The 12,051-nt window shown below is 60.8% G+C and overlaps 1 protein-coding gene across 1 annotated transcript; it reads right to left on the bottom strand.

Moving 5' to 3' along the window:
• Positions 1-1,333: 1,333 nt before the first annotated feature.
• Positions 1,334-11,668, bottom strand: SLC5A5 (solute carrier family 5 (sodium/iodide cotransporter), member 5). The gene is made up of 15 exons (XM_012654009.1): positions 11,312-11,668; positions 10,440-10,505; positions 10,090-10,141; positions 9,920-9,987; positions 8,956-9,110; positions 8,334-8,474; positions 8,106-8,235; positions 7,143-7,231; positions 6,354-6,466; positions 6,207-6,277; positions 5,685-5,771; positions 5,420-5,610; positions 3,317-3,441; positions 2,553-2,668; positions 1,334-1,495 (listed from the first exon to the last, which is right to left on the bottom strand). The coding sequence occupies exons 1-15, from the start codon at positions 11,666-11,668 to the stop codon at positions 1,334-1,336; spliced, it is 1,923 nt and encodes a 640-aa protein (XP_012509463.1).
• Between the last annotated feature and the right edge of the window lie 383 nt (positions 11,669-12,051).

The following is a 12,051-nucleotide window of genomic DNA, read 5'->3' on the forward strand; positions in this document are numbered from 1 at the left end:
TGTCCATGCAAGGAGCACCACGGGAGAGCCTCAAAAGAGCAGCGAGATGGGCTCGTTCTGCCCACTCGGGGAAGCCTTAGCCCGTCCCTACGCCTCCCGCCTCTGCCACCCCAGGTTCGGGCTCTGTTCTGAGTGAGCACCGCAGACAGATGGACACTCTGATTCTCATGTTACTCAGTCATTAATTTAAAATTGTAACGGTCAATTTCAAGTCCAAATCTAAAGGTATCGGATCAAAACAGCCTGCACAGGGCCAGGGCTCTGAGGGCTGGGGAGAGGTGGCTGGCGAGGGGCATGTGTGTCGCCTGTGGCTGCCCTAACAAATCACTGTAGGCCGGGTGGATACAACGACAGACTTTTATTCTCTGACAGTTCTGGAGGCCGGAGTCTGAAATCAAGGTGTCAGTAGGGCCCTGCTCCCACTGAAGGCCTAAGAAAGAGTCGGTTCCATGCCTGTCTCCTGGTGGCTGCTGGCAGTCCCTGGTGTTGCTTGGCTCCTAGACACATCACTCCAGCCTCTGCCTACGTCTTCGCCTGGCCTACCTGTGCGTGTCTCTGTTTCTCTTCTCCGCTTCTTGTAGGGACACCAGTCGTCGGATTCAGGGCCCTCTCCACTCCAGTGTGATCTCACCTTAATTGCACTTTCCAAGTAAGTGCACTTTCTGTGGTTCCAGGTGGAAATGAATTTGGGGTTCAACCCAGTACAGGGACTTCCACTGCCAGGTGAGCAGAGGATGCCCCCCTCAGGAAAATGGGAGCCATGGTAGGTGTGTGAGCAAAGGCCACACCGGGTCTGACTCACCTCCTCCCCTGCCCCAGGGAGAAGAATGGAGAAGGGGTGGAGGGCAGAGAGCTGGTGTCCAACTTATAGTGAGTGTCAGAATTGCTGTGTGATCTTGACTAAGTCGCTACCCCTTTCTGAGTCTCAGTTTTTCTGCCTGTGAAAGGGGGCACAGAGACTGGGCCCGAAGACTTCCAAAATCCTTGCTAAGGCTAAACACGTTTTAGGGAAGAGCTGGGTCTTTCTCAGACCCTGATGTCGGATGCGGAGGTTTCCCATGTCCAGAGGAGACTCCAACATCTTTCACTGTATATAGAGAAAAATCCGGCCTTGTTTGGGGGATGGGCAGGGATGCAGCATATACGGTTGGGGTGGCTAGAAGCAGGTGGCTGGCAGGACGAAATGACTTCCTGTATGCAAATGAGCAGTCTTGAGCTCCTTTGCATACAAGGTAGTCCAGCCAATCAGAGCCCAAGACCATTGGCCCATGGCCTGGGATTGGTGCGTCTGTGAGGTTCCATCCCAGAGGTCAGTCCCGGGCTGACCCCACCATCAGAGGTTTGTCTCCCGTAGAGTGTCACCATCACGTCCACTGCGGGGGTTCTGGGAACTGGCTCCCTCCAGCTCCTTCTGCCCCAGGAAGACCACCTGGTTCTCATCGGTGGGCAGGAAGCAAGAGGGCTTCTTGGTTCCAGGGAGGAGTTCTTCAGCACCCTGGGGGGAAGGGAATAGACTGACTGCATCAGAGACTCTGTCCCCACTCTGTGTCAGCTCATGCCCCAGACAGGACGGGGCCTGAGCAGAGCCACACAATACCCCTTGTCCAGTGCATCGGCCAGTCCTGTCCCCTCTGCCTCCACAACCTCCGCCCACTTCTCTTCTCCACCCACGTGTCACCCTCAGTCCAGGCCGTCAGTGCTTGCTCGGATGCCTGCTCTGGCTGCCTCCCTCCTCTCTGCCTGTTCCCCTGCAAGAACAGTAAGTATTTCCCCCCCAGGCAGCTGGAGGGAGTGTAAAACCCTTCAGCCAAAATCCTTCTCTCCCACCCACCACGGTCAAGCCTGTTCCTGCTTTTCCACGGGCTCTGCCGCCCCCCCAGATCTCCCCACGGCTGGCTCCCTCTCACTCAGAGCGAATCTTCCAAGATGCAGCCCCCGACTGTCCTGGCTAAAGTTGCTCCCCGTCAAGCATCCCATTTGGTTATCTTCCTTGTTTCTCTCTTTAGCTTCCACCTGCCCCTGCTAGATGGTGGGCCCGGACCCCCGCTCAGAGCAGAATGGGGTACACAGCAGGTGCTCAATAAATGAGGGGATGAATCCAAAGCAGGGACAGGCCTGGGATCAGTTTCCCCCAGGGACAGCGTTTCCCAGACTCTGGGAATTCACAGAGCAACCACATGGCTTTGGCCGAAATCGGTCTACCCTCTGCTGTTTCTTATGTAAGATTTTCTCTAAGTCGAGTCCCTTTGGAATTAAGTCATTTTATTTTAAGAATAGTCTTCACATCAATATTCTAACGGCAAACCAGTTTCACCTGCCAAAGATGGGAAGTAACTGTAAAAATAGATACCATAGAAATGGACAGCTCGCTCCTTGTAAAAGGCGATAACAAAACCCGATTAAGGATGAATCATCTCCTCAGGGAGCCCTTCCGCCGCCGGAGGCCACGAGAGGCTGGGACGGACAGTGATAGGTCTCATCCTTCCCGAGCTATGGCCACGCCCCAAAGCCACCCCCCGCCTCTTGCTCTGGGAACCCGGCCTGAGACTGACCTTCACCAAGCTGTCATCCAGGATGGCCACTTCCTCCTTGGGGGCCACCGATGCTGTCTGCCGAGCGAGGTCCCACCACAACAAGCCGGGGCCCAGGGCGCTGCGCTTGGTGGGGCCTGAGAGGAGACAAAGCGGCTGCATTTAGTGAAGGGGCCGCGGGGGCTGGAGACCTGGCCCTGGGGAGGAGAGAGGAGAGCCCTGGGTGACCGGGTTTGATGGGGTCCGCTGCCACCTCTGACAGCAACCCGCTGCGGGGCAGTGAGCAGTTGTGAGATGCTTCCACTCCCCGGTGTCGAGCACTTGCCGGCCTGGAGGAGGCTCCACTGAGGCCTGGCTGCTCAGCGCCAGATCGGAGACACGGGAAGTGGGAACAGGTGCTGCTGTCACTACTGATTTCTCCTGGGCCCTTGCCGCTTCTCCGGGGGACTCGGGATTCCCAGAGGGGCGCGGAATGGCCGTGCCCTCCAGGAGAGGATATTTCAGCACCGGGGACAGCGCCTGGCAGCCGCACCCCACGTCCTCTAGGGAGGACTCAGTTTCCAGGGAGGAGGCGCTGGGGGGGGGTGCTCAGTTTCTGCTTCTGCAAACAGGACAGGTCTGCGAGGCGCGGGGTCGCTGTGACGGGGATGCTGCTTACAGGGTGCGAATGTGTCCGGCCTGCAGCGGCCATTGGCGGATGGGAGCGTCCTTCCTCCCTGCCCGGTGGCTCCTTAGGCAGGGAGGTGGAGGGGGTGGCCTCTGAGGAGGGCACGTGCCCTGCTTACCTGTCAGGCAGCTGACCAGGGCTCCGCACAGCACGGTGGTCAGCGTGCCCAGGGCGCCGTAGTAGAGGTAGGAGACGGCATAGAAGCTGTCGGCTAAGGCGGGTCGGCTGGGGTCCATTCCTGAGCTGGGGGTGGGCGAGGTGGGCATGAGATGGGCTTTCTCCTTCACCCCCGTCTATGTGCAAAAGCCACTCTCAAGCTACCCACTTCCTTCCGTCCCCTCTGTCCCAGCGCAGCCCAGCCCTCCGTAACTGCACACCCAGAGAGGAGCAGCCGGGTCTCCTCTCCTCCCACCACCTCCCCGCAGCCCCAGGCTGTCTCCACACACAGGCAGAGGGAGCTTTACTAAAATGTCACTCAGGCCACCTCTGGCCACTGCCTGTCACCCTCTGTGGCTCCCTATTGCCCTTGGAATCAAACCAAATTAACCTCTCAGAAGAAAACATAGGTGTGAATGGATTATTGCCAAATCGATGAGCACGGATTAGGCAATAGTTTCTTAGCTATGACACCAAGAGAGAATATACAAAGATATAAAAATATGTGAATTAGAACTCAACAACAAAAAGACAAATGATCCATTCTCTGACTCCATCAGAGACTCTGTCCCGACTCTGTGTCAGCTCATGTCCCAGACAGGACGGGGGCCTGCGCGGAGTCACACAATACCCCCTTGTCCAGTGCCTACACCTGCTGCGGAGAAAGAAGAAAAAGTGAAAAAAAAAAAAAAAAGGACAAATGACCCAAATAAGAAATGGGCAAAGGGTTTGAATAGAAATTTCTCCAAAAAAGATATACAGATGGCCAATAAGCACGTGGCATGTTCAACATCATTCGTCATCAGGGAAATGCAGATCAGATGACAATGAGAGGCCGCTCCCCAGCCGCCGGCGTGGAGGGTGAGGAGCGTTGGCGAGGGCGGGGGGGGAGCCGGGAGCCTGGTGCGCCGCTGGCGGGATGTAAAATGGTGCAGCCAGTGTGGAAAACGGTCTGGCGGTTCCTCGAAAAGTTAAGCATAGAATGACCGTGCGGCCCGGCAATCCCACTCCTAGGTATGTGCCAGCAGACACTAAACGTGTCCACACCAAAACTTGTACACGCACGTGTCCAGCACTATTCACAGTGGCCAGAGTGGAGATAGCGCGAAAGTCCGTCAGCTGATGAGTGGATAAACACAGTGTGGCCCGTCCACGCGACGGAACAGTTTTCAGCCGTAAAAAGGGATGAAGCACTGACACCCGCCCCCGCGTGGGTAACGAACCTTGGAAACGTGGTGCTGAGCCAAAGAGGCCACGTATTGTGTGACTCCATTTATATGAAATGTCCAGAACAGGCAAATCCACAGAGACGGAAAGTGGATCAATGGCTGCCAGGGGCTGGGGGAGGGGGAGTGGGGAGTGACTGCTGATGGGGGCGGGGCTTCTTTTTGGGGCGATAACGTTGAGTTACAGTGGTGATGGTTGCACAAATCTTGCGACTACGCTAAAAGCCACTTTATTTTATTTTATTTTATTTTTTGAGACAGAGTCTCACTCTATGGCCCGGGCTGGAGTGCAGTGGTGCGATCATAGCTCACTGCAGCCTCCAACTCCTGGGCTCAAGGGATCCTCCTGCCTCAGCCTCCTGAGTAGCTGGGACTACAGGCACAGGCCACCACGCCTGGCTAATTTTTGTATTTTTTTTGTAGAGACTGCTGCCTCTTGATATTGCTTAGGCTGGCGGTCTTGAATTCCTGGCCTCAAACGATCCTCCCACCTCGGGCCTCCCAAAGTGCTGGCATTACAGGCGTGAGCCACTGCACCCAGCCTAAAAGTCACTTTTCAATAGTTCATTTTATGGTATGTGAATTATGTCTCAATAAAAAACAGGATCAAATTAAATTCCTCTCGCTTCACCATGTCGCCTACCCCTCCCTTGTCCCATTAAATCTGCCCCAACCTTAGAGTGGCTGGACCATTCTAAACTGAGTCTGGCCCCAGGGCCTTTGCACTCGCCCTTCCCACAGCCCGGAGTGCGCTTTCCCAGCCAGGCTCCTTCTCATTCAGACAGAGCTCAGGGCCAGGAGCCCGGCCTGACCACACTCTCCCCCCACCGGCCTGTCACCTGCTGCTGGAGGCCTGGGCAGCGAGGAGCAGCGAGTCCGGGAGGCCGGAGGCGTTGGCCGAAGGAGCCGCGCAGCGGACGGCGGACGACGGCAGGACCCCCATGGTCTGTGCGCTGGGCGGGTACAGCGTGGCCCCCACGGACACCCACAGGGACAGCGCCAGGCCCGCGCCCAGCCCGGCAAGGACGCCCTGGGGGCGGAGCCGGCGTCAGGGGAGGGGCGGCCTGGCCCCGCCCCGCCCCTCGCCCCGCCCACCCCGCTCACCGGCGTGTTGCACGCGGGCAGGAACATTCCCAGGACGAAGGCTCCCAGGAGCGGGCCGCTGATGACACCCATGACCGTGAAGGAGCCCTGGGAGAGTCGTGGGGGTGGGGCTGAGGGCAGTCACCCCACCTCTCCGGGTCTCAGTTTACCCGCTGGGAAAGCAAGACCTGAGGAATTCCACTAAGAGCCTTGAGACGCTTCCGTGCCTCAGTTTCCCCAAAGGGGAGGGGACTCTGTTCCTGCCTCTCTCCCCTGCATTAGAGGTAAAGATGCTGATTCTCTCCTCTGACAGTTGTGGTCCGACCCCCAAGCCAGGGAGGCCCTTTCTGCCCCCAGGCCGCGGCCGCCGGCACCTCCTACCTCCCTGTCCCAGGCCAGGTGGCTGCAGGAAATGCCCGGCCTCAGGAGTCAGGGAGAATCCAGTTCTGCCCCGACATGTGTGACCCTCTCTGAGCCTCGGTTCAATGGGAACAAGACGCCACCTCTTGGGGAGGCCCCAGTGGGGTAGGGGTGGGGGCTCACCTGGAGGACGCCTCCCCCCAGCAGCGAGGACAAAGCCGCCATGATGAGACAGGCCAAGCCATAAACGATTGCTGTAGCGGATGGAGGCGGCAAAGTCAACGGGGACACGCTGCCCTGGCCTCCCACCCGGGTCTCCCCTCAACTCACAGAGCCCCTTGGAGACAATGACGAGTTTCCTGGGTGCCAGGTTTGGCAGCCGTGGTTTGACGAGGTCTTCCATGGTGACAGCGGCCATGGCATTGATGCTAGTGGATGCCGTGCTGGGGGCGGGGCAACGCAGGGGGAGGGTCCTCAGGACACACAGAGATTGGCCACGCCCCTTCTAGGGCCTGCCGGGACCCCACCCTGCCCAAGGACAGAGGTGATGGTCACCGAGTCCCCCAGGAGTAGAGGAGATGTCCACCTACTTCCTGCCCTGCAGACCTGAGACATCCCCCCTGGACTAAGGACACCTGTGACCAAGGACAGCCAAGACAGACAGGCAAGTTCCGGCTACAGAGGGAGGTGCTCACGGGACCCCGGCCACAGCAGGAGACTTGCAAAGGGGAGAGTGAGGGCATGTGGCCAGAAGTCCCAGAAGACTTGAAACTCCCAGAATGCGGCCTGGCGGGCAGGAGTAGGGGGCCGTGCGGGCACGGCTGTGCCCCAGGATTCGGAACAGCAGCACCCGCCCATGACAGATGCTCAGTAAACATTTGTTTTGGGGAGGAAGAGAGGAGAGTGACGTGTGGCCCTGCCAGGTAACAAGGTGACACCCCGCCGCCGGGGTCCCTGTGTCCAGAGTGTGCCTTCTGCCGGAGCCCACCTGAGCTGCCCCCCAGGGCCTGAGGATGGGGGACAAGTCCGGAATATCCCAGTCCCCAGGGGATGGCCAGCAGGGACCCAGGAGGCACCGAGGGGCTCAGATAAGGCTGTGTGGGTGAGCGGGCCGCTTACCTGAGGGTGCCGCTGTAGGCACAGGCCAGGAAGAGCCCGGGGACGCCAGGGAGGCCGCCGAAAATGTCCAGCACCAGCAGGGGCATGTACTGGGGGGAGCCGGAGGTCAGCCCGAGGACAGAGGCTCCCCGGGCAGGGCTTCTGTCTGCGCCGCCCCTGCACGCCCCCAGCACCCGGCACAGACAGGGCTCCCAGGGGCACTGAAGGTGGGTTTGTTGATCCACTGCGTGGACCCGAGGACTGTCACCGGGCTGTGTGCTGAGCCCTGGGATCCAGTGAGGGAGGACCCGTGTCACCCGCACTTTCCTGATGAGGACGTGAGGCGGGGAGGCACGGCCCTGCTGAGGGTGCACGGTCAGGCAGTCCTGGATCTGAGCCCGGGGGAGGGCAGCAGGTGGGACGGCCTCGGCCTCGCAGCCTCCGCAGACCCTGATCCCCGCGGGCAGAACTCCAGCTGGGACACGACCCGGGCCGGGGTCCTGCCCCTGCTCCTGCCGCTGACTTGCCCACTGATCTCAGGCAGCTGCTTCTCCCCTAAGCCTCAGTTTCCTCATCTGTAAAGTGGAAGCTGTGGGGGCGTGGCTTCAGCGCACTTTGGAGGATTTGACGGAAACTGTTTGTGAAGGGAACAGCACGAGGCACAGAGCAGGCGCCTGGGACATGGGAGCTGGCCATTACTGTTTTTATGGACATCATCATTTCATGTCGCACCACGGTTCCATCTCCTCTTTGATGTCCCCCAGGGGGTCTCTGTGACTCCAGATCCGAATGTGCCCCTCCCCTGCGCACACCCCCCGTGGCTGCCCATTGCCTCCCAGACTCATTGCCCCACTCTCCCCAGATCCTCCTCTGAGCTCTCTCCTGCCTCTGGGCCTTTGCACAGGCTGTTCCTTCTGCTAGGAATGCTCTTCCACCCCATCCTCTGAGGCTGGGGTGTGGGTACAGGAGCCTGGTGGGACTCACCTGGTCTGGGGCGGAGATTCGCCCTGTGAGGAGAGGGTCACAGCCACTGTAGAACACGAACATGACGAGGCCGCAGACGGCAGCACTGGACACGATCAGGAACAGGCCCAGCTGGTTGATGAGCAGGGCCCTGGGGGGAGGGGGTGGCCTGAGGCTGAGGAGGCAGCTTCAGGCTGGGTGGGGGGCAACATGTCCCAGAAGCCCCCACCTCGCCCCCCGAACACTCACAGCTTGGCCTGCCTCTCTGTGCGGCAGGCCACATAGCGCTGCACCTGTGCCTGGTTCACACCGTACATCGAGAGCCACAGCAAAGTGCCGCCTACCACAAATGTCCAGAATGTATAGCGGCTTCTCGGGTCAGGGTCAAAGCTGGCGGGGACAAGGCAAGTCAACCATGTGACGATGTCACCTTGACTTCACTCTCCCAAGAGCCCCAGATAGCCATTCTGTACCATATGGGCCTTAAGCGGATATTTGGAGTGGGTTTTGAGGTATGTGTAGGAGTTTGCCAGATCGAAAATTCATTATTTGTTCATCTATGTATGCATTCAAAAATGATTCTTTCTTTTTCCCAGTTGGGACCTCAGAGAAACTTCAGCCCCCAGTGTGGGATGGGGGCTAGGCAGAGGTGGACACAAACCCCCCTCTCTGACCCCAGGGTCAGGCCTGGGCCCAGTGGAGGGATGAGGGCTAGGGAAATCTAAAGAGGTACAGAGAGGGGGAGCCAGGAGAGGCTGGGGAGAGGAGCAGGGAAGGCTTCCTGGAGGAGGAGGCATTAGCTGGCTTCCCCCAGGGCACGAAGGGAGTCCTGCTCCATGCTTGTGCCGTGTCCCTCCACATTGTCACTCACTCCAGCAGGTTAATGCGGGAGTGGTTCTGGGCAAACTGGAGCACGTGCCAGGGCCCACCCGCGAGCGTGGCACTGCGGGCCAGGACCACCCAGAAGCCAGACAGCATCACCACGACCTGGAACACGTCAGTCCAAACCACGGCCTTCATGCCGCCCTGCAAGATGGGACAGAGGTGGGGGCTCAGATGGGGGGAACTGGCTGTGGCTAACCCACCCTGGCCTCCAGCTGTGGCTGGGACTGACACCCCTCTCTGCCTCAGTTTCCTCATCTGTAAAATGGGGTTAATCATAGTACTTTCTCATGCTGTTGTTGTGAGAATTAAATAAGTTAATAAGTGAAAAAGATTTGGAACAGCGCCTGGCACACGCACGTGCTCAGCGAGTCATTATTGCGTTATTCTTGTCGCTACAGCAACTATTCTCATTAGTTGTTTTCACCCAGCTGCCCTCCATGCCTTTGCCTTCCCATGGCGCCCCGGAATTTTCTTTGGGGAAGCCCCTTCCCCTCTCATTCAGGTAATGCTGACGCCACCCGCAGCCACTCCAGAAACAGGCAACAGAGCCTCTCAGCCCAGCAAGCTGCTGTGACCTGGACACGGATAGCCAGCCAAATGGACACTGCCTCCTGGGGTGATAGCCAGCCCCATGCTGAACCCGCACCCCACTCTCTGCTGGGCAGGAAGCCAGAAGAGGTGGAAGCCTGGAGCTGATGGAGCTCAGGGAGGAGGGAGAGGCCCAGGTGACACTGTTGGAGCCCCTGGATCTAGCCATGCCTGAAGCTGGATAATCTCGAGACTCTGGGCAATAAGCCTTTCAGATCACCTTTTGTTATAAAGACGAGGAAACTGAGTCCCTCGGGAGAAGGGGAGCAGAGAGTGAACCGGCTGACCCAGAGTCTCCCCACAAGGGACCCAGGGGGCCTACAGCCCCTACGTGTGTGAAGTGGGTTCTCAGGTCCCCTCACCACAGCCGTATAGAAGGTGCAGATAATCCCAGTGGACAGGAGCGACGCCCAGATGTCCAGCCCGGTCACTGTGCAAAAGGGCAGGGCGCAAACTTAGTCCCCACCGCCTTAGGCCCTCCTCCCTCTCCCCGTCCCCTCCCGGGTCCCTCCCCGGACCCCCCAGGGTCAACCTTGGTTCAGGATGAGCGCAGGTGCGTAGATCACGATGCCGGTGTACAGCGTCTGCGGGTGGAGGGTGGGGCGCGTGAGGCTGGACGGGGTGGGGGTGCGGGCGAATCGGGGAGCACAGAGGGGCTAGAGAGGGGTGGTCCCGGCAGGTGGGCGGGGCGCATAGGCCGGGTCGTGCAGTGGGGGTGGGGTCCGGTCAGATGGGGTGTGTGGGAGGGAGGGGGCACCAGAACACGTGTATGTGGGGGCCAGGGCAGATCCGCGTTGGATGGGGGCGGGGCCCTGAGGCAAGGGGGCGGACATGTGGGCGGGACCCTCTGCCCCGGGCTACGGCAGGGCAGAGGCCACTCACCGTGGCCACCAGGTACTGCAGGGTCCCGCAGAGCCGCACGGTGCGGCTGAAGCGCAGCTCCAGGTACTGCAACGAGGAGCCGAGGGCTCGCGGTCACCTAGGCGGGCCCGCGCCTGGGTGAGGCCTCTGCAGTCCCTCAACTGCTCTCTGGGCTGCGGCACTTCCGCCACACTCTTGCCCTTGGGGACCCCGCCGCGCGCACACACCTGTGCACACGTGCGATCCCCGTGCCTGTGCACGCGGCGTGTGCCCCGGACGACCGACCCATGCGTGCACACATGCCCTGTCACTCGTTCGTGTCTAACCAGCCCAGGCTCCTGGAACAGCCACTGCTCCGCGTACACCGACGTGCCCGCAAGCACGCAATAGAGACAGAGCCCAAGGCTGATGGCATTAGCCGCCTACTGAATACAGGTCCGGATTTTAATCGCTCTACCCTCTGGCTGGAGGGAAGTCCTGTAATTATCCCGCCTGGACCGTTGGGAATCCCGAACAGAGAGGCAGGCCCCCTTGCCCCAGGTGGGAGAAAACGGAGAAGCCGGGTCTGGAACCGCCGCCAGAGGGTGCGCAGGCCCGGGCATGTGGGGGGTGGGCGTGTGACTGTCCACTCCTAAGGACACGCCTGGTCGGGCCGCCCTGCCCCCCGCGCTTCCACCCAGAGCCGGGACGCCCGCTCCGCTCTTCCTCCTTCCTGCCCCTCACCACGCCCGGGGCCTCTTCCCGGAACCCTCCCACCTGTCTGCCTGGGGCTCCCTGCTAAGGCACCTCGGAGCCGTCTGCGTGCCGCGGCGCGGAGGCTCAAAGCCCCGGGCCTCTCCCTCCCGCCGGGGTCCCAGCGGGTCACACAGGTCCCGCGCGGGCTCTGCCGGTACCTCGTAGGTGCTGGTGAGGCCCAGGCGGTAGAAGACGGGCAGGAAGAGCGCGGCGGTCAGCAGGGAGTTGAGCAGCTGGCCCAGGCACATCCAGAGGAACTTGAGGCCGTGGCGGTAGGCCTCGGCCGGCACGCCCAGCACCTGCACGGCAGACATGAAGCTGGCGGCCAGCGACAGGCCCACGGGCAGGGCCGCCAGGCGCCGGCCTCCGGTGAAGAAGTCCTCGGCGCTGCGCTGCCCGCCGCGAGCCAGCCCGACCCACAGCCCGATGCCGGTGGACACCAGCAGCATGAGCGCGAAGACCGCGTAGTCCCAGGCTCCGAAGGTGGCCCGCGCGCCCGCCTCGACGGCCTCCATGCGGGCAGGTGCGGCGCCCGCGCCCACGCGGCGGGAGCTGGCAGCGGCGGGGGCGGCGGGACGGCGCGGGCAGTGGCAGGATGCTCGGCCGCTGCGGGGGACACACGCCTGTCCCGCCCTGGGAGGGGAGGCCGTGAGGGGGCTCCCTGGGCAAGGGGTCTGTAGGTCCTTGCTGTCGCTGCCCGCCTCCCTGTCCCTCGTCTCCGTCTGTGCGTCCACCTCGCCCGCACTCGGGGTCCGAAGCCTGGTGCAGCGGGCGTCTGTCCCTCTTCCTGGGCGCCGGGCTAAGCGCTGACAGCTGGAGGTCGCGGTGGGGCTTAAAGAGGCAGCTCGCGGTTGTGGGCTGCAGATTTATTGGGCTGGGGGTCACGGCGGCTCCGCCC

Source organism: Propithecus coquereli, unplaced genomic scaffold (assembly GCF_000956105.1).
Source record: "Propithecus coquereli isolate 6110/MARCELLA unplaced genomic scaffold, Pcoq_1.0 Scaffold438, whole genome shotgun sequence".
In the NCBI taxonomy this organism is placed as follows: Eukaryota; Metazoa; Chordata; class Mammalia; order Primates; family Indriidae; genus Propithecus; species Propithecus coquereli.